Here is a 25,755-nt window from a genome sequence, read left to right on the forward strand (position 1 = left end):
TGTGATATAATTTGAATATTTATTTCGTAATGTCACTGGAAACAACATAAGAGCGAGCGACGGTGTCGCTTTGGACTCGCAAGCGACGTCGTCGCGGCTACATAAACTATAAAAAACAATCGTTAACATTGCTATAGTATATATCTCCATATTTACAATCCTTGAACTAACTTATTTACACTACGGATGTTAAAGTATGTATAACATACACAAAGCCGAAATATTTTACAAGTAGAGGATAAACATAGTCCATTTCGTGAACCCACGGGTTCAGGTATATACATAGTACTGACATTTTCGTTAGAATTTTTTATTACGTCCGCGCCGGTGTGTTCCGAAAAGAATCCGCGCGAACGCTTGACGAAAATCGGGACTGAATATCGTGTATATAACTGGATTGAGAGTAGAATTGAAGTATCCGAGCCAGAGGAAGAAACTGGCTAGATAATCGCTTATCACACACGTTTGGCAAATAGGCATTACTAACGCCATTATGAAGAATGGCAACCAGCAGAAAACAAACGCTCCTGTTATTATTGCGAGGGTCTTTGCTGCTTTTCTTTCTCTCTTTGCTTCGAGAGATTCCTTCTTTTCTCTTTGCGAGGGAGCTGGAACGATAGCTCTCTCCTGTTTCGATCCATTTGTGACGGTTGAGGAAGACTTTTCTGGAGATACCGGTTGCGGTACTTTTTCGTTGATCGTGAATGCTGTGGTACGAGGTTCTTCATCTAACGTATCAACAGTTGACGTGCTTTGGCCTTCAGTTAGAAGAAGAGCAGCAGCTAGGGTTTCAGCACGAGTTCTCTGATTGCATTTCTTTAAGTTGAGAAAACGTTTTTTCACGAATCGTCTATCCCTCGCTGACTGGATCGGTCTTCCTGATGGCGGGGCACCATCTGCTGAAGTTGGTCTCGCTGGAGGCGGCTCTCGCCTCCTACGAATTCGTTTTCTTGCAGTTTGGAATATCTTCCAGTACAAGATCAGTATTACGGCGAGGGGGACGTAGAACGTTGAACACGTAGCAAAAATCTGATATGCAAGATCTTGACTGACAAGACACTTTTGCTGTTGAGTTATTCTTGCAAGATAGTCGGGATCTTTCCATCCCAGTTGAGGAGCGAGAGAGACGACTAAAGCAGCTCCCCATACGAGGAAGATCATTGTGAAGATACGTCTCTCGTTTCTAATGTGTATATAGTCAACATTTGTCACAGCCCAATATCTGTAATAGAAGAGATAAATTTTAGACTATTTGGTACAAAGGAGAAACTAGAAAACAAAAAACGGCAGGTTTTGTTACAGCCTGTAAATGCCACACGATTACTTTAAACATATTTTTGTAACAACAGAGCTAATTAACTTTTTTATAATACATGACAAAGTATTTTAACTAAAACGCACGTACGCTACTTAACCTTTGGCGATGAAAATAGGCATTCTGAGTAAACATTCCTAATTTATATCCAACAAAATACAAACTAGGACACATAAAACAGCTAATACGACATGTATATTTATCTTACCTATCAGTAGCAATAGCAACAAGATGTAAGATGGACGCAGAGCTGCAGAGAACATCGCTGGATGTCCACATATCACAGAGCTCAGGACCTAGTATCCAGCCTTGGCTAACCTGATGATAAAATAATATGATCTGATTAAATTATTTATATGCAGTTTTGGTATAGACTTATATAATAAATGCTGGAGTACATTTTGCTGTTTTTCATGATTTCAGGACCAACTTATTGGAGCAATTGCAATAAAATAGAACATTGAAATATTTTGAGTTTTGGAGAAGGACATACGAATAGAAAAACAATTATCGTAATATTATGATATATTCATAATTTATAAAGTATAGAAAATTTATATTTTGTCGATTTTGCTTGTAGTTATAGTTATGATAAATTAATATATTTATATTGAAAAATATATTTCCTTAATAAATATTACCTATTTCATTAATTTTTTTACTATTTTTTATAGGGTTAGAATGTTTTTAAATTATAAAATAATTTTAGTATAAAAATTAATAGAATAAATATTCTTTCTTAAGTTTTCAAAAGAAATGCTAAATTAAATAATTAAAAAAATTAAGTAAATGTAAATAAATATTGTTTGAGATAGTTTTGGTTGTAACTCAGCATGAGTTACTGAAGATAAAATAAATTATGCACCAAGACAAGACTGTACCGTGAAAACCCTAAAACATTCACTGATTAAGCTGTTGGCACAAGAATATCAAACACAAGAAGAATATTTTAATTTAAATGAGATTTTAGAAGGCCTAGAACGTAACTTGACTTAAATATTTGGCAACGATCCTTGGAAGCAAATCTCGTGGTGGTGTGGTGTGGAAACGTTTATAATAGAACTGTTAAAACGTTGCTATTTTATAACTGTATTAATTTTTATTATGAATATAACATCATTAATACTTTTTGTGACTTCACGACATGTTATTTAGTTTTCGCTTAGTCATTCTAGTGTTACTTTTTTACACGCTTCATTTTTATTCTTTTTTAAAATAGAGTAGAGAGTTGGACGATAGTCTGAAAGAGAGAAGGAAAAAAAAACAGAGTAGGTAATTTAGTAACCTTTACTGTCACTAAAGGCGGATTTATATATGACTGACGTGTCGTGTCGTGTCGCATCAGAGCAGAATCGGTATCATACATTTTATATGACAACGTTTATATTTGAGTTGTGTCATGTCATGAGTATTGTTACGAACACACATAGAAACTAGCGTCATCTAGCGGCAACCATTGAAACCACACAAAGACAGCGATAGCATAAAACTCTCTACTCAATACTAGATGGCGTTAGAGGGACTACTGTGGAACTATACAGAAGTATAGTCATGCGCGAACTTTCCAGAATGGTCTGGGCCTCGTGTCGGCCGATATAAATAGCCGCAGGTAGGCGAGCAAGTTCAGTTCAGTTTGAGCGATCTTCGAGGCGACTTCAAAGTGAAAACTAGTGATCAAGAGTGATCGACGACGTTGGCTAACACCACCGTACACACACACACCGTATTGCTTTGTGTTGGACCTAGTGCTAGTGAATAAAGTCTTGAAAGGAGTCAGCAGGTTGTTCTCTCCAAATCCTTCGAACCCTAACACGTAACAACTGGTGTCGAAAGTAAGATTTGGAGATGCCATTGACTCCGAGAGAAGACTTTAAGGACTTCAAAGGCACAACGAGCTGCGGAGGCCACACCTACTGGGGACAAAGCTCCGCCCACCGTGGACCAAGCCCCGCCCACCGACCCCGCCTATCATGCCCCGCCCACTGACCACGCCCCCATATTGTTCAAGCATTTGTCGACGGAATCAAAGACCTGGAGGTCAGAGCTGCAGTGAGGCTTCGTCACCATACCTCGATAAAGGAAGCATTGGCGCATGCTTTGGAGGTCGAGGTTGTTCGCCATGACATACGGCAGACCCATAAGTTCCGCGAGGTCTCTGAGGTAGGTCTCTGGTCAAGGAGGTTAAGGCTCCTACGAAGAAAAGTTCTGGAGTTATGTGCTACAAGTGCGGCGAGAGGGGCCATCTTCAGCTCAACTGTCCGCAGAAGAAGACCCAAATAGCAAGGATGAAAAGGATCGAGGAACAAATAGAGGAGCTGAAGAAGCAAGGGGCTTCGCCCCCTGCCTGGGATCAGGAGTATGACTTCAAGATGAAACATCGCAGCGGAAAGATGCATGGGAATGCCGACGCACTCTCACGAAGGCAGTTTTCGGAAGACTGCAAACATTGTGTTAAGCAAGAATCTAATGAAGTAGCATTAAAGCTAACAAGTACAATTCCCTTGGGTATCTGAGAGAATGATGCTATGAGGGAAGCTCAAGAAAGAAATGACGACCTTCGGCACATCATCACATGGAAGAAACGGGGTGACGTAAAACCAATCTGGAGTGAGGTTGCACCCACTGGCGCTGTCACTAAGGCGTACTGGGCTCAATGAGACAGTCTGATACTTCAAAACGGAATACTCTGCCGGAAATGGGAGAAGACTAACAGCAGAGAGTTCCACCTTCAGATAATTGTCCCAAGAACGAGAGTATCAGATGTTCTCCGTGAAATAGATGATGGCATATCAGGAGGTCATCTAGGTGTCAAGAGGACGTTAACAAAAGTGCGAGAACGATTTTACTGGTTGTATTGTCGAGATGATGTACAGGATTGGTGCCGCAAATGTACTACTTGCGTTGCTGTAAAAGGACCACAGACCAGGAGCCGTGGGAACCTGCGGTTGTATAACGTCGGTGCATAGTTTGAACGAATTGCAGTTGACTAGCGGGGCCATTTTCTGTAACGGAATCGGGAAACAAGTATTTTATGATCGTCATGAACTACTTCACCAAATGGCCCGAAGTGTTCGCCATACCAAACCAAGAAGCTACAACAGTCGCTTCTAAGTTAGTCGAAGAAGTGATATGTCGCTTTGGTGTGCCTCTAGAAATCCATTCTGATCAGGGCAGGAACTTCGAATCGCAAGTATTCCAGGAAGTGTGCAGAATTTTGGGCATGCATAAGACGAGGACCACCGCGTACTATCCACAGTCTGATGGAATGGTTGAGAGATTTAACCGTCTGGTTAACCTTGAGAGGCATTTGGCGAAATTGGTAGATGACAAACAAAAGGATTGGGATAAGCACAAAAATTGAATATCTTCTTCAAAATCTGAACCAGAATCCGATGACTCATAGAAGAACATTTCAAACGTTTGACCTTTTCTGGAGCTGCGGCTGTATTGATTCGAAATATCGTTCTGATGCGTCAGAACACGACATAATAATGTAAACGCTTGCCATCACGTCATGACACGACACGACACGACAGTCAAATATAAATCCACCTTAAGGGGGTTGTATCAAGGAAGTCTATACTTCATTACAGAACAATAGCTTGTAATAGAGGAACAAATGACCATTCTTGGCATTACAGGCGAACATGATTCCAACAATTCAATTGATATATTTTCATCAGGTAAATTCAAATTTATAAAAAAGGTTATATCAAAGAGATCGTTCTATTATCAATAACATCGCCTTTGTGCGTCATCTTTTTCATGTATATGAGTGTATCAATTCTTTCTTTTATATGTTATTTATGTACAATAAAATGTATGTTGACGTTATTTCTTTGTATTGTGGTTTCATTTAGTTTTTTGCTATTGTCATGTTCATTGTCGATCTATTACTTTTCTTAAGAGTTTCTTTGATCTTATGCTATTAAACGAGCCATCCTTATATATATATAATTTGAATCTCGGAAACGGCTCTAATGATTTTCATGAAATTTAGTATGCAGGGAATTTCGGGGGAGATAAATAAATCTAGCTAGGTTTCATTTTTAGAAAACGTCGTTTTATCCTGTTTTCAGGCAATGAAAAAATGGATACAATATCGTTAGAATACGAAGGTAAAATTCGCATTGACTAATAAAGTTGTAATAGCTCAGGTGGAAAATCGGCCGGTCGCAATCGATCGAAAAGACTAAATCCCTCATATTTCCAGATCGATTATAATTTGTCTTTTTTTTTCTAATTGCACTTGCTATTTTTTATTTAAATAGCCAGTTCCTATTTTTTATTATTATATCGGTAAAATCGTAAAATATGATTCATATTTTATTAATATGTAATTCGTATTTAAATATGATTTCCAAAACACACGATTTACTAAAAATACCGAGCCCAGCTCGGTCACTCAGGTACTATAAATAAACTTAGACGAAATGATAATGACTTTAAAAGAATGAACATCAAATACAATTTTGTTAAAACATCAATTTTAAATCTACAAAGTTAATTATTTAAAAATCTATGATTATAAAATCAGTTCAGGTCAAAAAAGGGATTGTTCAAGTAACATTAAACTAAAATGAAAATTGCCTTTGTTTACACCCCAAAAGACTATTTACATATCTCTTAGTATAGATTTTATATGCAAATGAGTCCCGTCTGCTTCCAATTTTTATAAGGGTTATTTGCGCCTTTTTTCTCTTCAACTTTATAAAGCGGTCTGTTTTTTTAAGCAAATTAGTTTTATATTCACACTTCTTGTTATAATTTTTCATTCGTGCAAAGCCCGGTAGTGTGTCGGCAGTATATTATCAGCTATATAATACTACATCTATAAAAGTTTGTTTATGAGCTTTTATACGATACTCATATTGCTAACAATGCAATATAAAAACAATATTCAATTATATTTTCTTACCCAGACGCCATATTCAAACAAATAAAAGCATAAGTAGCCAGAACGTAGAGTATATATAAAATACAACATTTTTAATACATGTTTATTTAAGTTATTAACATTCTGTGACTACAATAGTTAAAACTAAATTTAATACTACATACTCATATTTCAATAGTTAAATCTTAAGCTATGAATAGTAAGAGAAAGCTTCCGAGATTTCGTTGCGATCAAAATAAATAGCTTATATATTCAAATAAGGAAAGAAATAATACAAGTAGCTTGACAAGCAGTGCAACAAGAACAATGTATATTTTAACAGTGCACTGAGTTTCTAAAATCTAATCGAGGTAGGGCACAGCAGGCCTGCTCAAAATAAGAAGCAGCCCGAATGGGGTGTACCTCGACCTTACAGAAGATCACAGATAAATAATTATGATTTCAAGTAGTATTCTGTTCCTGTTGGTGAGTAAGGTGACCAGAGCTCCTGGGGGGATTGGGGATTGGGTCGGCAACGCGCTTGCGATGCTTCTGGTGTTGCAGGCGTCTATAAGGTATGGTAATCGCTTACCATCAGGTGAGCCGTACGCTTGTTTGCCGACCTAGTTGTATATAAAAAAAAGAATAAGACAGGATAACAAATATTAATAGGTACTAAACTAGTTTATTACTATATATGCTTTACAATTAACTACTCCTTATTGTTATCCTGATTTACTCTTGTCTTCAACGGATGTCCGAGATCACACAATACACAAGCATAAACGTCCAGATTACGGCAAACTATTTTTACTTGTACGGCCAATACATAATATGTTTGCCACGTACAAAAATTAGACCCGTAACAGTCGACAATTTTGTAACTGCTGCAATAAAGCCAAAGTTAAAAAACAAAAACATGAATCGAAAACAAAAATTACTTTATTTTTGTAGACATCAAAAGCACTTTTGTCCTTCATTTAATACCTTCATTTAATAATTTACTTATTAAAAAAAATAGCTTATGGCTAAAGAAATAAATAATAAAATAGTATAATTGCCTCATAGACTGCTCCCAGCGGCATAACAAGGCAGGCGACCATTAAATCGGCGACCGCCAGCGACGCTACCAGATAGTTGGCAACATTCTGCAAGTTCCTTTCTATTATGATGGCCGCTATTACGAAAACGTTCCCTGTTGGAAATAATTTCTAGTTAGTTCTGTTAGTGCATTTAGTATTTCATACGACTGTTATGGAGATGAGACAAGATTGTGCTGTTGATATTAATATAATAAATTTTAAAGTAAGTAAGCAGAAACCTTAATTAAAACTTTGTCAATCCTACTAATACTATAAACGCGAAAGATTGTATGTATGGATGTATGGAGGTATGGATGTTTGTTCCTTTTTCATGCAAAAACTACCGAATGGATTTTAATGAAACTTTACAATAATATAGGTTATACATTGAAATAACACATAAGCAATAGTTTTTAAAGATAGTGTGTGAATTGTCCAAAATATAACGATAATTAATATGTACGATTTTTATTTTTGTGTTACTTACACATTAGGAATTCTAAACATTTTTGAATATCATATCAAAAATTTACCGCTCCTTAATTGGCTAGAGCGCCGACATGGTCAGTCGGAGACGCAGGTTCGATCCCCGCTGGAGCGGTCAATTTTTGATATGATTTTCAAAAAAAACGATAATTGTCAAGTAAGTCGGAAAAAATCTGCCATCTGCGAGTTATTCTGGCGTGCGCTGCAAAAACTGTAGAGTTTACACGTATATAATTAATAAGACAAATGTTTATCTTAATTAGTCCTACAAAAAAGTCAGCGACAGGATATATCTATCTTTTATAAGTAAGCCATTATCGTAAAAACAGTGAACCATAAATATAATAAAAATTAATAATATATTTCTAATGTACATTTGGTAGTAACAAATTGATTTTTATGTCGCAGAACCAATTTTGATGAATTTCGGTAAAAATATTGATATTAAAAAGATTATTATGTTAGATTATACTCTCTCTCTCTCGCTACTCGAAGTACTTACTAATCCTGCGCAGACGAAGTCACGGGTACCAACTAGTCATTTATATTTAAAGCATTTTTGTGAACTTTTTGTTATGAAACTGTTAATAATCCTTTTTCAAATATCGAAATAAAATACCGATCTTTAGAGTTGGATCAAACTGCACACCGTTTGTAAATTTCATTAAAATCGGTTAATTAGTTTAAGAGTCCATCGCGGACAAACAATGAGACGCGTAGTTTATATATATTAAGATGTATTATGTGTAATATTTATATCATCACTTCAGCTTATCGCAGTCCACTGCTGGATATAGGTCTCCACAAGTTCGAACCATAAATGGCGTGAACTCATGTGTGTTGCCCATAATCACCATGCTGGGCAGGCTGGTTGGTGACCGCAGGGCTGGCTTTGTCGTACCGAAGACGCCAACCATCGACAGGCAGCAGCCCGTTTTCGGCCTGTCTATTTAAAGCCAGCAGTTGGATGGTTATTCCGCCATCGGTCGGCTTTTTAAGTTCCAAGGTGGTAGTGAAACTGTGTTATCCCTTAGTCGCCTCTTACACCACCTAAGGGAAGATAGGGGGTGGCTATATTCTTTACTGCCGTAACCACACAGCGGTATATTTATATCAGAAATCTGTTACATATAGCATAGGCATTAAGTAATCTATCGGAGACTCAGGCGACCATATTTATAAGTTGAACATATTATAAATAAATTCCTATACAAAATGCACATAATATTTTCTAAATTGGCGTAAAGGCTCATCAGTCAAATTATATTTAGTATTTTTATTATGATTAACTACAACTGTAACAGTATCGATTACAGTTGGATTGATAATATCGTATTTGATTTGTGACACCCATCTTTCCATACGACTTCCTAACAACAAATTCACTAATTACCCTTGAATAATAACAATAATTGTATAGATACAAATGACGCACCACATGTTTTGACGATTGACATATGCACGTATGAACTGAAAGAGAGTGAAATAGTATGTACATGTCTTACCAAAGATTAGTTCTTATATATAAGAAAAGTCTTGAAGCATAATATTCCACATTTTTCTGAAATAATGATTGTGCTTAAATACGAATAAGTATGAAAACGATTCAAACCGACTATTCCAATTCTCTCCGAGATTCAACAAGAAATTCAAGAAGGATTACGACATGTTCACTACATAGTATAAAACGAAGTCGCTTTCTCTGTCCCTATGTATGCTTAAATCTTTAAAACTACGCAACAGATTTTGATGCGGTTTTTTTAATAGATAGAGTGATTGAAGAGGAAGGTTTTTATGTATAACACATGCATAATATAATAGAGAAAGACTGATTTTGCAACCGGGGAAGCCGGGCGGGTCGCTAGTCCAGAACAAATTACGCGATGTTTAGCTTGTGTGGTGATTAAATCTGCGACCGTCAGCTTTATTGGTACTTTAACAACCACTACGTAAAATAATCGTTTGACATGGTAAAAGAATTTATAATGTAGAGATTAGTGATATAAAATTGATCACCTTCTATTATCATCTTTATACATACATATGTAATAATCCACTAGCTTTCCGCCCGCAGTTACATTCGCGTGTATCTAACACGATTTTGAGTGTTTCGTTTTCTCTTACTAAAATATATTATATAACTAGCTGTGCTCGCGACTTTGTCCGCGTGGAATCTAACAAAAAAGTTATTGTTCAGTTTGCAGAGTTATAAAATAAATTTTTAAAATAAAAGTTGCTTAAGTTACTTTTTAGTACATCAGCTTTCTGCTAGTAAAAGCCCCGTCAAAATCGGCGAGGCCGTTTCAGAGATTAGTTGGAAAAAACAGACAGACAGACAGACAGACAAAAATTGTAAAAAATGTTATTTTGGTATATGTACCGTGTATACGTCTATATGCATTTAGTAAAAAGCGGTTATTTTAATATCACAAACAGACACTCCAATATTATTTATTAGTGTATAGATGTATCTAATATATAAAATTCTCGTGTCGCGGTGTTTGTAGTGAAACTCCTCCGAAACGGCTTGACCGATTCTTATGAAATTTTGTGTGCATATTGGGTAGGTTTGAGAATCGCACAACATTTATTTTTCATCCCCCCAAATGTTAAGGGTAGTCCACCCCTAAATTTTTTTCTTTAATTTTTAGATCAATTATTTATTTTTTATTTTATTATGATTTGGCGTTGAAAAATACATACAACCCTAAATTTTGACCCTTCTACCATCAACCCCTATTTTTAAATAGCGTTTAGCGGCAAGATAACGTTTGCCGAGTCAGCTAGTATATATATGATAAGCCTATCTCACTCAGTAATAACGTAACAATTTAAAGTTGAAAGAATTTTCAAATGTGGTCCATCACTTTTTGAATTTGTCTATTCAAAACAAAACAAAACATCAAATCTTTCTGTTTTATTAACCAACATAAAAATAAAAAAACGAGAAGGATCTCAATTGGACTGTATTTTTTTATGTATGTTATTCCAGAACTTTATACTGGATGAACTGACTGCGATGAGCCTTTTTTTAATTGACAAGTGGTGATTATCACGAGGTCTTGTTTAAATTTAATCGAGATTTCACACGTAATTTTTGGACTTATCTCTAATAATACACATTTACTTGACCATTTTTTCGTCTACCTACGTAGTATTAGTTGTCGATGTAATTGAAGTCGCGAGCAAACACAATTAATAATATAATAATAATAATATAACGTCGTAATAATAATATACGGTCGTCTGTTCCTATGGTAAGAAACTTAATGCTTGTGTTACAGGTAACAGCAGACTGTTATAACTATATATATATTTTATAAATATACATAGAAATAATACATATATAAATACAAATGTGACACCCAGACTCAGGCGGGAATCGAACCCGCAACCCGCGGCGCAGGAAGCAGGGCCACTACAAACTGCGCCAACGGGCTAATCAAATTACAATATACTATAGATATAGGGTGTGATAAAAATAATAGGGAATTAAAATAAAATTTATCAAATTACTGCAGCCCTGAAATCTTTTTATTTCTAACCACCTCATACATGGATACATAGACATAGCTCGGACACAGTAGAATGAATATATCGGTACCCGTTGCTGATATTTAAATATCGCTTGATCTATTCATAAGACGTATATTTTAAATTAATTTCATTTGGAAATTCATGTATCCGTATGAATATTCGCTACCGTGTTACGGACGAGCATCTGTTTGTTGAATTGATTAAATTTGATCTCAACGGAATTCCATATTATATGAATATTTCAGTACACTATCGATAGTATTCTATCTACATTGTTAACGTGGTTTATCTGAGATTATTCACGTCGGGTTTTGAATTCTGGGAAGCATTACTAAGTTCTACGAGGTCTAAAGCTCTTAAGCCGGTATTGTACTAAGTCTCAACTCTTAATGGGTGTGTTATTATTTAATAATTGTGTTTGCTGGCAAACGAAAAAAAATGACTTCAATTACATCGACAAGTAATACAACGTTGGTAGACGAAAAAATAGTCAAATGAATACGCATTATCACAGATTACTCCAAAAGTTGTAATCAGAAATTTAAATGTGACCACATAATAAACATCGGCTTTCGATTAAATTGAAAATCATCAAAATCGGTACACCCAGTAAAAAGTTGTGCGGATTTTCGAGAGTTTCCCTCGTTTTCTCTGGGATCCCCTCATCAGATCCTGGTTTCCTTATCATAGTACCAAATTAGGGATATCTCCTTTCCAACGAAAAAGAATTATTAAAATCGGTTTATAAATCACGAATTTTATATACGATCGAATTGAGTAACCTCCTCCTTTTATGAAGTTTAAAAATGAGAATACAAGAGTACTATATAAGCGTAAAGACATTTTTATTTGATTATTATTAGCTGTATACTGTAATTTTAATCGTACTAAAGTGATTTACGATCAGATAGATTAAAAATTCAATTAAATTAGTTTTCTTTTTAATAAAATTAAATTAATCAATAAAAAGGTCAATATTTTATTTATCACATTATATTACATAATAATTAGCAATATTAGATGTTTGTCATCATGTAATGCTAATTTTTGATTTATGTAATGTTAATCCCTAATTAGTATTTTAAATGTGAATGTAAGTTTGTTTGTTAAGCTTTTACGCGAAAACCACTTAACCGACCATCATAAAACTTGTGCACATATTCTTGGAGGGATTAGAAGTAACATAGGATACTTTTTATTTAAAAAAAATAATCCGAGCGAAGCCGCGGGTAAACACAAACAATATAGAGACCTATTTCACTGGAATAAGAAACGCTTTTGCTGATAAGTTACTGCTAAGCTTTATAAATCAATAAATAATTAAATCATACATATAATAAAAATGTATCGTATCTCTGTCTATACATTTATGATATATGAGACAAAATATTATTGGGACCTTTATCAGCCCAAATAGCACTAAAAACAATGATTATCAGAATGTTTGTCTGTTTGTCTGTGCGTTTGTGCACGCTAAACCCAGAAATGGCTTCTAAGATTTAGATTTGATTTTTACTAATATATTGTGGCAAGCTTAGTTTGACATTTAGTGTTTGTTTCATTTCAATTCGGTTGCAAAATAAAAAAAGTTATGCCAATTTAAAAGAATCACGTTGAAAATGTAGTCACTATTTCACGCAAAGTCGCGAGCATAGCTAGTAAAAAATAAATATCTATATCATCAGACACGGTCGTCCCTATGGTAAGCAACTTAATGCTTGTGTTATATGTAGTACTGAATATTATAGCTGAACAGTTTTTTTTTTGACAAATGTAAATTGAAATTTACATATTCTTATATATAAAATTCTCGTGTCACAATTTTGGTTACCATACTTCTCCGAAACGGCCGAACCGATTTTTATGAAATTTTGTGTGCATATTAAGTAGGTTTGAGAATCGACCAACATCTATTTTTCATAACCCTAAGTTATAGGGGGAGGGGGGAGGTAAAGGGGTTTAATAAAATATATATCAAAACAACGTTTGCGGGGTCAGCTAGTATATAAGTAGGGGAAGAGAAGGTAAGACGGACCACTTAAGGAAAAGCCGACATAGAAAAAAAAATAACAGCTTTATTCTTACTTTTTTAACGTAACATAATTGAGCATTTATTAATTTTATCTATTATTATGGAACACATGAATCAGATCACAGATTTAAAAGATATTGGATGATTTCCAAAATCCTCGTTTTGGTCCGTTTTGCCCACATGTTAAGGTAAAATGAACCGCACCTGAAGGTAAAATGGACCTATTGATACATATGAAATAAAACAAATAGTTCGTATACTTATTAATATTATTATTATTATTATACTTATTAATAACACACCTTTCACAAATGAACCTAACATCTTCATCATCATCTTCAACACCGGCACAACTGCAGTGTGCCCATAAAGAACATGATGGACACTGAACCCAGCCTTCAGTGGACTCAGAAAATAGATGAGAACAATAAAAACATTGGGCTTCTTCTTCATCTTCACTAGATGATTCATTTTTCTTCCTTTTATATTTACCTTTTCCTTCACCTTTTCCTTTTTGTACTTTTGCTGGTTTTTTCCCCTTCTTTTCAGAGAATAGATTCTGTTTTGCTGTCTTTGCTCTTTGTTTTAGCTCCTGGGTCTTTTTATTTGCTTCTAATTCTTCTCGATAAGGTGACGATGTTAGTTCAACTGTCTTTCCGCGTTTAATAGTGGATCTAGTCCGTTTGGAAGTTTTAGGAATAGGCATGATATCCTCTGGACCAATAAAGAAAGACGTAGATGGCTGTGGTTCATTTTTGCTAGCTAAACCTTCCATCTGAGAAATATTTTGGTCATTCGATGTTGACGATTCTAGTTTATCACTATTTATGGATGTTTCAGGTTCAACTTTTTTTGCCTCGTCACTTATTTCTGACACATTTTTTTGAGTAGAGTCATGATCGTCCGATACTGGTTCAAGTTCAATAGTTAACGTTTCATCTGTTCTAGACATGAAAAGATCAGGGTCGTTGTGCGTCGACATTGCTTCAGCCATATAAATGTCAGTCGTAGCTGCTGCCAAAAAGTCTGCTTCTGTGAACACATCACGATTTAATGGCCAGATGCCAGTGGCTCGAAAGGCGTTATAAGCTGTTGACAAAGTTGCAGCTTTTTGGAAAGCCTTGTCGACTAACTCTGCAACTTGAAATTGGGTTATTATTTTTCCTGAATTCAATCTTAGCCAACTATTTGCAGCTTCTGTATAATAGGTTGAAAAAGGTTTCATAAACCCTACGTCCAAGGGTTGTAGTCGATGGGTGCAGTGTGGCGGAAATGACAGGACGTGCACACCGTTATCTCTACCTAAATTTATAATGTCTATATTTTTAGTGTGACTGGCATGCCCATCAAGTAAGAGTAAGACTGGATTATCGACGGACGCTCGTGAAAATTTTATAAACTTTTTGAACCACTCTGTAAAAATTTCTGTTTGAATCCAGCCGCTTTCATGACAAAACGCCCAAGATCCTCGAGGGGCATTAAGCATCAACTCTGGTTTCATCCTTTTACGGGGAAAAATAAACAAAGGAGGCATGTAAGATCCATCCGCACCAAAGCAGCAAACAACAGTAACCAGTTGCCCTCGCTCAGCTGAAGTTAATAGCCCCACTTGTTTCTTTCCTTTAGTACCAATAATCCGAGGCATACTCTTTGGTACAGTAGTCATGCCTGTTTCATCGACGTTGAAGATTCGGTCGGGTGTGAATTTATACTTAGTGACTAAATCAGTCAGTAAATCAAAAAATTGATTAACCATAACTTGATTAAAGCAGGATGCTCGAGCTAGTGAAGTTGGTTCGGGTTTTCGAAAACTTAAATCTGAATTACGTTTTAGAAAATTTTCCAGCCATATTCTACCAGCCAATTTTGTTTCCCGACAGAAATTGTGTTGTAATTTATTCTTTTCGGCCAATTCTTAAGCAAGTCTCCTGAGATCCTTTGCGGTTAAACCAAAAAAGCGGCTTTCCATGTCTTTGATATATGATGCTAACTCTTTCTCTTGTGTTACGTTAAAAACCTGTAAATACCGGCCCATCTTCTTTTCTGTAGCTTTATTTAAGTCTTTTGTAGTTTCATATTTGGTCAGTCTTCTCAATAAAGTAGTCTTTGGAACCTTATAAGTGTTAGCGGCCTTGTTAACTCCCAGTTTGCGAGTTGCCACTTTTTCTATGGCATTTTTCATGTCCTCCTCACGCCAAGATTGGCGATCCGACTTTCTCTTGTAATTATTAACCATCTGTAATAAAAATAAATTTTAAAATTAACGAATTTCGAAACTAAAATCACAAAAAAATACATTAGAAGGCAAAACGGACTACGTAGTCCATTTTGCCCGTTCCATTTTGCCTTTTCGGTAGGTACGTAAATAACAAATAATTTTGAGGTTAAGTTGTCTGCCAAACTCGCTTATTTTATCTTTGAAATAAAGTGAAATAGTAAGTACGTACAACAAAAAATACACAAATCTGTATCAGTAACGTAATAAAAGTGAAGGCCGATCAAAATTTGCTGGTTTTACATCAAAATACACAAAAATTTACTAACCTTCATACAAGCGCGTGCCGCCGCATGAGCACTCCAAGGACACTGACCGAAAATGAGTAAGACGCGACTACTAAGGTGTTACAAGTCAGCAATAGATGGCGTTAAGCGTTTTAAAGTTATAAGAGTGGTCCGTTTTACCCACAGGGTCCGTTTTACCTTCCTTTCCCTACAACAATTACACCCAGACTTCGGCGGGAATTGAACCGGCAACTGCGCCAACGAGCTAGTCAAATAAAATTACCGACAGGAGATTATATAAACTTTAAAATCTTTCGACCACACAAACTCCAACTTTTGAATTTACCAAGATGTGAATAGAAATGTAGGCATACTAAGTTTGATGGTAAAAAGAAGAAAATAACGTAAACTTTATCTGCTGGATATCAATATACGTTAGATAGTTTTATCAGCAGAGATCCTGTTAAATTATACTTAAGATAGTAATAATATTTAATTCATTTTAACTTTTAAAGCTCGAGAAGCGTAAAATAGGTGAAACGTGACTTTGAATTTGATATCGGTATTACAGAGGTCAGTTCGAAGTTTGTATCAGCGTTTTAATAACACAAGAAAATTTGAGTAAGCTTTTTAAGCGGTTTTAGTAAAAATAGCTCTATTACATTGTTCAGATTTCGTTATTACAGTTTTTCAGTATTGGCTTAAGCCTGCAAAATCCCACTGCTTGGCATAGGCCTCTTTCCCAATGTAGGAGAAGGATCAGAGCTTAATCTATCACACTGCTCCGATGCGGGAGTTGTCAGTATTGTCATTGATTATACTGTATGGGTGTCTATGATAATCTGTAAATAGTTATTTTCGGTACTATCGTAATAAATATGTAAGCCGTGACATAACATTTAGGTTAACAGAAATTGCTTGAAAACGTTGAAAATGGTACAATAATACTGAAAAACAGAATTATAGAATAGTATAAACCTCTCATCAGATATTCTATTAGCGAGTAAATATTCTCCATGCAAATTAATTTTATTGTGGAAATAGAGATTGTCAGTGTTATAGTAGTGCCAAGAGACGAGATTAGATTATACGGGAATAGCTACCGTTATATTTAATACTCCTGACATTGTCAATGTCGATGAACAGAGGTCTGTTTGTACGACTAAGCAATTACTTATTCAGTCTAGTAAAAAAAGTACCCTTGGAATATACAATAAGTAACATTATATTTGTGTCAATAAATAATTTGATATTGTTTATTTCAGTGGAAGAATATAATGAGCAGTCCACTGCTGGACATAGGTCTCCCACAGTCTGTCCAACTCATGTGTTTTGCCCATAGTCACCACGCTGGGTAGGCGGGCTTGCGACCGCAGGGCTGGCTTTGTCGCACCAAAGACACTGCTGCCCGTCTTCGGCCTGTGTATTTCAAAGCCAGCAGTTGGATGGTTATCCCGCCATCGGTCGGCTTTTTAAGTTCCAAGGTGGTAGTGGAACTTTATTATCCCTTCGTCGCCTCTTACGACACCCACAGAAAGAGAGGGGGTGGCTATATTCTTTATTGATGTAACCACACATCAAATATAATAAATAATAAAACCTAAAACGCATGTCGTGGGTCCGGTAATGCAATACACAAGCACAAACACCCAGACCACGGCCACAAAACAACTGTATGTGTACGGCTGTATGGCTCAATACAAATGTATGCGGGGTTTGAACCCTGAACTGCCAACGCAGTAGTCACAATCCAGTGCTGTGACAGGATAAGGATTGAAGCTTAGTCCGTTTCGTTGTTCAAAGTCTTGCAATGGATTGTAAGTTTTATTTACTTAAGATTTTTTTGACATGTTTTTTTCGTTGTTTTTTTAGTAAATAAAATCTTATTTAGTACTTAAGAATGCAAATCATTTTCAAAACACAAAGCATAGTATGTTGAGGTGTGTTCAGACTGTAATATCCCACTGCTTGGCATAAGCCTCTTTTCCCATGTAGGAGAAGGATCAGAGCTTAATCCACCACGCTGCTTCAATGCGGGTTGGCGGATATATTCCCTATTATGAGTAACGATCGTTATCATGTGTACATGATAAGAACTTGGACCGAAAGCTTAACGTGCTCTCCGAGGTACGGTGGGGAGACCCACAAGGACTAATAACCAGGCCAGAAATAAATATTTATATAAACACAAATCTTCATTCCGAGTGGGAACTGAACTCGCGACTGTCGGTGCTTAGGCGCCACCAGCACGACATACACACTTACTACACCAGAGCGGTATTTATGAGATATTATTTTTTTTTTGAAAGAGTAAAAGATAACAATCTTGCCAACCTTTCCCAATTTAATTAGCATTCAACGCCGGTAGTTGCTTCATGTAAAACTGTCATGACAGATTTGTAAAGTTACGATCCAGAATTGCTTACACAATATTAGTTCGATAAGATATATTTTGAGTTTGACGACCTACAAGTATTGACTCTCAATTTGTCTTGTTTGAAAGTTATTCAGAAACACTCTGAATTGATTTTGTAGTTTAATTGTATTCAAACTTCGAGCACCATTATAACTGTAGTTGGTCAGGTTTAGTCTTCGTTCGTATAGATATATTGTAAATCAAAAATTTGATTTGAAACATGTTTCAATTTTGGCCATTGTCTTTTTCGTGTCAAAATATATGTATAGCCTATGTGACTCATATGTAATGTAAGATGCTTTTGGAGAAATTATTTATAAATTGGTCCAGCTGTTTTGAGTTTGTACATTACAAATATTTTAAAATACAAAAATACAAATATTTTATCTTTTAATATTAGTATAGATAAAGTCTAGATTTAGAGATATTTTGTAAATAAATATTATATATATTTGATAACTAGAAGACACGCGTGGTATATATTTATGGCTATTGTTTTGATTTTTAGAAACGTATTTGTTTTATAGAGATAGTTGATAATACTCAATGAAGGCTTTAAACCAATACGATTGTTTTTAAATAAAAAATATCATTCAAATTTGAGCACTTCAATAATATGAGTAATCAAACGAAAAATCTATTTCGTGCGCATTAATATCGATTAATAAGTTATTGAAAAGTGTGGGAAAAGAACATTTTTACTATGTTATTTTAATTTTATTAGGAGGCTTTCAACCTATTATAACTATAATTAGTACAGAATAAAAATAAAATGATTGTGTTTGTTCGCAAAGGAAAAAAACCGACTTCAATTACATCGACAAGTAATACAACGTAACTAGACGAAAAAATTGACAAACGCACTAGTCGTCACTACGATTTTCGAGAGTTTCCCTAGATTTCTCTGGGATTCCATCATCAGAACCTAGCTTATCATGGTACCACACTTAAGACTTACCACACTTAAGATATCTTCTTTCCAACTGAAAAAGAATTATCAAAATCGGTTCATAAACGACGAAGTTATCCCCGAACAGACACAGTCCAATTAAGTAACCTATTTTTTGAAGTCGGCTAAAAAAGCTAATAACAAGCTACCACATAATTATGTTCAGTTAATTTGAGCATACATACTAATATGTATGCACAAATTAACTGAACGTACGTTTTTGTTTTTTTTTGAATTAAAAATTTTTATATTAATTTTTTTCAATGTAATATATATACTCCTATATCTTCTATATCTTATATATATATATATATATATATATATATATATATATATATATATATATATATATATATTAGTATATTTATATTTGTGTATTTGGTGTCTAGATGTTACTTAACAGTATTATAGTAATGCCTTTGAATAAAAGGTAAAGGTAAGGTAAACTCCAAATTACAACTACTATCGTATTCATTTTAACAAAAGTATATGATAGTAATAATGATTTATTAACGCACTCACATTAGGGTAATGTAATATGTATTTAAAAGAAACATTAATATTAATCGGAATACAGAAAAAAGTGTAGTACACTCTCAGATTAATTTGAATTAAGGGTACAAACAAACACAACGAAAAAAAAAGACTTATCGTCAATCTCGCTTTAATCGGTTTTCTTTTTAGGGCGACGGTTAAAAGAATTTAATTATCTACATTGGATAACGATTCATTTCGTGTTAATTAACTTTTCGTTATTAAGGAAGATCTGTTCCTCATTATTGAGACAGTGCTTTTGTGAGTTGCGTTATTCGAAGATTAAGTAGATTTTGGACGAGACGTCGTTGTAAAAATTTGGAAGACAATTCAAAAGCAAGAATAGCTGTGAGGTAAAAAAAAAACTAAATTGTAAATTTTGACGAAGCTACGTCACTACGAATTCATTGTATCTTGGAATTTATACAAAATATTTTACATAAGGATTATAAAAATAGTTTATGTCTGGTTTTGTAGATTAAAAATGCTTCTACCGCCTGCCAAGTTTGGAGCAACAACAGAATTGAATTGGCACCGACAATCATTAGGGGCGCAAGTTAGTTGTTTTACGCACGGCATTTACGGTAGTTTTGCTCGAATTCCCATATTTGTTACTAATTTGGACGAAAGCCCAAAGCCCAGTGCTGCCAAATTCACTACTAACATGATTATGATTAGAAAAATATTGTATCGAATCAATTGTTTTATTCCATAACGTGTTAGTGTACAAGTTTGTCGACGAGACTATTTTTTTTGCTGACTTAGACTTATTCTTTACACTTTTCAGACAGATAAAAATACTGACATATTTCAAGAAAGTACCAATAGCTGTATTTTAGAACGGAATCGAGTAGCGTACCTATAAGTGAAACTTCCCTACGAGTTGATGAGACTAAGGATTGCAGACGTGATCGCAATGAAAACGACTGGGTTAAAGGCTTGCTCAGCGAAAGGGAGAGTGAAAAAGCAAATTTTTATACACGCAGACTCATTGAATGTTCCATTTTCTTCCACGGTTCTTTATTACCAAATCATCATAACGAGGTATTGGTAATGTGAATACTTATCGTATTATATTACATAAATTGTAATTGTACAAATGAACGATTGAATGAAATGACTTTTTCCATTATAACGCCGAACGATTTAATACGTTCACTGGAAAATGTCAGATTTCATTGTCCGTACGAAATCATTTTTGCTCTTTTCGCACCATTGAAAGCCAATTAAGCCAAAGGAATAAATAAATTAATGGCTTATACTATCTATTCATTATTAATTAAGGTGGTTTTAGACTTCACAATTAGTTAAATACAAGTACGAATATTTTCTTTAATTTATGTGTATTTTATGACCAAAAAGTTTCTATTTAACTTAGCACAGTTGAAATGTCTTGTTCCTCATTTTGCTTAGAAGCACAAGTTAGCTGTGCCCTACCTATATCGTACTAGCATATGTGTTACTGGTTCTACTATGCTTTCAAAGGTGTTCAAATTGATTTCAAGAACAATAGTACTGTGTATTGTTATATTTTCAAATTGAATACCACTCTCAAATATCTGAATGCCAGAGTGATTGCAATGTGGTTCCACGACTCAAGTTTTGTAAAAGAGTTTGTACTTGGTACTATCTGTCTTATACGTAGACAACTAATTCAACTTTTTAAGTATTTTCACTTTTAAAAAGTTGGTACCGAATTCTTGATGAACCTCGTCCATTCATAGTACGGGTGCATCAGCATATGTATTTTTACTTGTATTTCTTAGTACGTAGCGTACATTTTATTATTAATGAGAAATACTTTTTTTCACCGTCTTTAAAACATAACATTTAAAATCATGAAATCCTTGTTTAATATAAGTACAAGTATCAAGCTTAGTTTTTCAGTAACTCACTGAACAGAACACAAGAATAATCTATAATCTATAATATATATAAACGCGAAAGGTCACTCATCACGAAATCTCCAAAACTATAACACCTGAAAACTTGAAATTTGGCAGGTAGGCTCCTTATAAGACATAGGCATCCGCTAAGAACGGATTTTATGAAAAACGATCCCTAAGGGGGTAAAACGGGGGTTGGAAGTTTGTATGAAAGTCCTATGTTTTTGAAGTAAGAGACTTGAAATTTAAAATGTAAGCTCTATAGATAGTGAAAAGGTGTCCAAATAATGTATTTTTAGAAATCAACTCCTTTTTGGGGTTAAAACGGGGCATGGTAGGTTGACTCACTCATCACGAAACCTCCGAAACTATAACAGCTACAAACTTGAAATTTGGCAGGTAGGTTCCTTATAGAAGTTAGACATCCGCTAAGAACTGATTTTACGAAAATCGACCCGTAAGGGGATAAAGCGGGGGTCGGAAGTTTGTATGAAAGTCTTATGTTTTTGAAGTAAGAGACTTGAAATTTAAAATATATGCTCTATAGATGGGGAGGAGGTGTCCAAATAATGCATCGTAATCTATATACAAAAGAGAAAGTTCACTAACTCACTCATCACGAGAACTCAAAAACCGCTGGATGGTCTATCCATCCAGGTTGAACAAAGATAAAATTTGGCAGGGAGGTAGATTATAGTTAGCAGACGTCCGCTAAGAACGGATTTTACGATATTCCACCGCTAAGGGGGCTTAATTGGGGTTGATAGTTTGTATGAAACATATACAGCCTGAAAATAAAACTAAAAATGGGCTGTATAGAGAGGTTTTATAATAATAACTATTAAATTATACTAAATTGTGCCTTTTAAAAAGTTACTCAGTTTGATAAGCATTTCAAGTGACTGAAATAAAAAAATAATTTGCATTAAACATCTTAATAGTAATGCATATCTTCATAACCACACGGACGTAGTCGCGGGCAACAGTTAGTGTATTATAGAATAAAATCCTCAAAAGTGTATGTGATCGATTTGCTTAAAATCTACTGAACGAATTTTCATGTGGTTTCACCATTAGAGAGAGGGCTCCACCATTGCCAAGAGGAAGGTTTACGGAACGGCGAAGCCGATTTTGGTGAGAGTTTCACTGGAAGTTTGCCGGGAAAACTTTGTGACACACTAATTTCAACGCGGGCAAAGCCGCGGGCACAGCTAGTACAATATAATATTATAAACTGTACTTGCTGAACGAAATACTGAAAGTAATGTTTTTCTTAGAGTTTATACTCTAGGGAAGAAATGTCTCGGAAGAACCGTGTTTTTGTTTATATTTACCTTTCACAGTCAACAACGAAAGAAATTGAAGGTAAAATAAACACTTGAAAACTTATGCTACCATCAATATCTCGTATATAATGGAAATCTATCCGAATAAACGAAGACTTAGATATGTAGTTTGATAATACGTACAAACAATAGTCAGACATAAAGTCTTATAAATCTTACCGTTTGTAGTCAGAAATGAAGTCTTATAAGACTTACCAACTATAGTAGCCAATATGATGAGAGCCAGGACAACGGACGTGACCGCCATGAGGACGAGCGACGTGACGTCGGTAGCGGTCGCGTTACCACCTGTGGCGTTGTGGGTCCCATTGCAGCCCCACGACACGGCGTCTACCCACGAGCAGTTGTCATCGAACCACTCTGTAGGTGGGTACGTGACTTCATCTGAAAAAAAATTGGACATTAAAGTAATGGATTTAGTGTTATTAATAAAATAGGTTTGTGAAATGTTAGGTATAATTATTCGCCTTGTCATAGGGGTCTGAGAGGAATAATTTAATAAATGCCAGAAAAACAAGCTATACACGAGGGAAAGAAGAACTAGTATTTTCAAAATATTTTGGGATATTTTAGGGACTTTTCTTTATGCATTTATTTATTTATTTACACTTTCGCACACTAATACAAGGTTTTAACAGCATAACAAATGAAATATAAAAATAAAATTTGCATCAGCTGCAACAGGCAGCCTTATCGCTTCCAGGCAACCTTTGGGCAGAGGACTAAATAAGAAGTGTGGGATGGGGCGCAAAAATATTATGTAACATACATATGAACATGTTATAGTCACAAACGTACATGTACACCAAATACATTTACTTACATATACACAATACTTACTTACATATATAGACATTCAGTCAGTTGCATTTATAAGATTTGAGAAGACAGAAAAAAATAATTTTGTTAATATTTGAACTAAGTGAGTTAGCGAATAGTTAGTTAAATATCCATTTGGAGCATATAAAGTGTTCTTAAGCTGATGTGTGCCTAGCGTATGAAACTTTCTTAATAACTAGCCAAGTTCGTTGTGTTGAACTGGCATCATTTAAAATGAGATATAGTGACTCTCTCGTCTGTTTGTTTGTTTGTTTTTTGTATAGTTTGAATTTACTAAGGTATTTTTTTATCATTATATTATGACATGATTTTTTAGTCTCAAGACGCAGCACACAATCATGACAAGATAATATAAAGATAAATCTCAAATCTCATAAAGACTTTTTTATGTCACTATGTCGGCAAACAAGCGTACGGCTCATCTGATGGTAAGCGATTACCGTAGCTTATAGACGCCTGCAACACCAGAAGCATCGCAAGCGCGTTGCCGACCCAATCCCCAATCCCCCCAGGAGCTCTGGTCACCTTACTCACCAACAGGAACAAAATACTGCTTGAAAACAGTATTATTTTGCTGTGATCTTCTGTAAGGTCGAGGTACTACCCCAGTCGGGCTGCTCCATATTTTGAGCAGGAAATTCCTGCTGTGCCTTACCTCATTTAAAAGACTTATGAAAAACATTGTCAAAAGGTATCCGTATTGTTCATTTCGTGTCTGATAGAACCTATATTTGCTTTTGTGAGGTATTCCGTCTATCCTATTAAAATTTCAGAAGGTGTACATGCCTTCGAATGGTCCAACAAAGGGAATATTTATAATATGTTCCTATAAAATCACGCCTGGAAAAGTATTCATTTCACGTAGATTTTCAGTTCAATGGGTCAGAGAGAACTTATTGGGTTACCATGAAAATAAATAATAAGATATGGTTTATTCAAAAGTATGGAATAACACCAATGTTACTGCTAAAACCAAAATCATGATTTCCCAAGCGTGCAACTCTTAGCATATCTACTTTCGTACAAGGATGAGATCCGAACTTCGTACGCATAACAAAAATGTCAATTACCGTACCTTTCTTTCGCGGTGTGATCGCGGTAGATTAGGCATCTCTTGAGAATCTACAGTCTCGAATGAAGTGGTTTTCAAATTAACTGTGTCAGCTGTATAACTTTTATCACTATTTTTACTATTTTATTATTTACTTAATCAACGTCTACGGTAGCTATGCACAGCACTAGTGCACAACAATCTTCTCCTCATTCTAGACAAGCTACGAGTAAGATTGGTACATAAAGAGAATTAAACTGAAATGTTGGGTGACCTTTTCATAGTTACAAATACAGTCTTTGTGGTTTTCATGGCAGATTTCACTATTGATGCTTCAGCCTATAATATTCCAATGCTGGGCATAGGTCTCTTTCTCCATGTAGGAAAAGGATCAGAGCTTAATTCACTATGCTGCCCCAATGCGGGTTGGCGGATGTATTCCCTACTATGAGTAAAGATCGCTATCAGGTGTACATAATAACAACCGGGACCGACGGCTTAACGTGCTCTCCGAGGCACGGTGGGGTGGCACAAACCAGTGCTGTGACCGTTGCGCCAACGCAGCGTCAAAAATTATTATAAAGAATTTTCGGAATAATCTATACTGTACAGCGAATTTCTCATCATTGAAAAGAGGTCACTGTTAGGATAAGGATTGGAGCTTGTGTTTTAAAGATTAATAATTTTAATTTATTCAATACTAGCAGTGCCCGCGGCTTCGCCCGCGTTGAAATTAGTGTGTCGCAAAGTATTCCCGGCAAACTTCCAGTGAATCTCTCATCAGAATCGGCTTAGCCGTTCTGTAAACCTTCCTCTTGCTAATGCTGGAGCCCCCTCTCCAATGGTGAAACCGCATGAAAATCCGTTCTGTAGATTTTGAGCGAATCGATTACATACACTTTT

General features: G+C 35.3%; 1 protein-coding gene across 1 annotated transcript; it reads right to left on the reverse strand.

The window, feature by feature from the left end:
- Positions 1 to 23,436, reverse strand: LOC123656167 (5-hydroxytryptamine receptor). Its single transcript, XM_045591874.1, has 4 exons — positions 23,157 to 23,436; positions 7,253 to 7,386; positions 1,524 to 1,633; positions 1 to 1,222 (listed from the first exon to the last, which is right to left on the reverse strand). The coding sequence occupies exons 1-4, from the start codon at positions 23,434 to 23,436 to the stop codon at positions 301 to 303; spliced, it is 1,446 nt and encodes a 481-aa protein (XP_045447830.1). The 3' UTR covers positions 1 to 300.
- Positions 23,437 to 25,755: the final 2,319 nt, after the last annotated feature.

Source organism: Melitaea cinxia, chromosome 9 (genome assembly GCF_905220565.1).
Source record: "Melitaea cinxia chromosome 9, ilMelCinx1.1, whole genome shotgun sequence".
Lineage (NCBI taxonomy): Eukaryota > Metazoa > Arthropoda > Insecta > Lepidoptera > Nymphalidae > Melitaea > Melitaea cinxia.

Bases quoted from the DNA above. Each gene is read 5' to 3' on its own strand.
- LOC123656167 (XM_045591874.1), bottom strand. From the start codon at position 23,436: ATGACAAGGCGAATAATTATACCTAACATTTCACAAACCTATTTTATT. The intron at 7,387-23,156 runs GTAAGTCTTATA...TATTTCCAACAG, and splicing joins CATATTGGCTACTATAGTTG to GGAACGTTTTCGTAATAGCG. The intron at 1,634-7,252 runs GCAATTATACTA...TTTTATCATCAG, and splicing joins CGCTGGGAGCAGTCTATGAG to GTTAGCCAAGGCTGGATACT.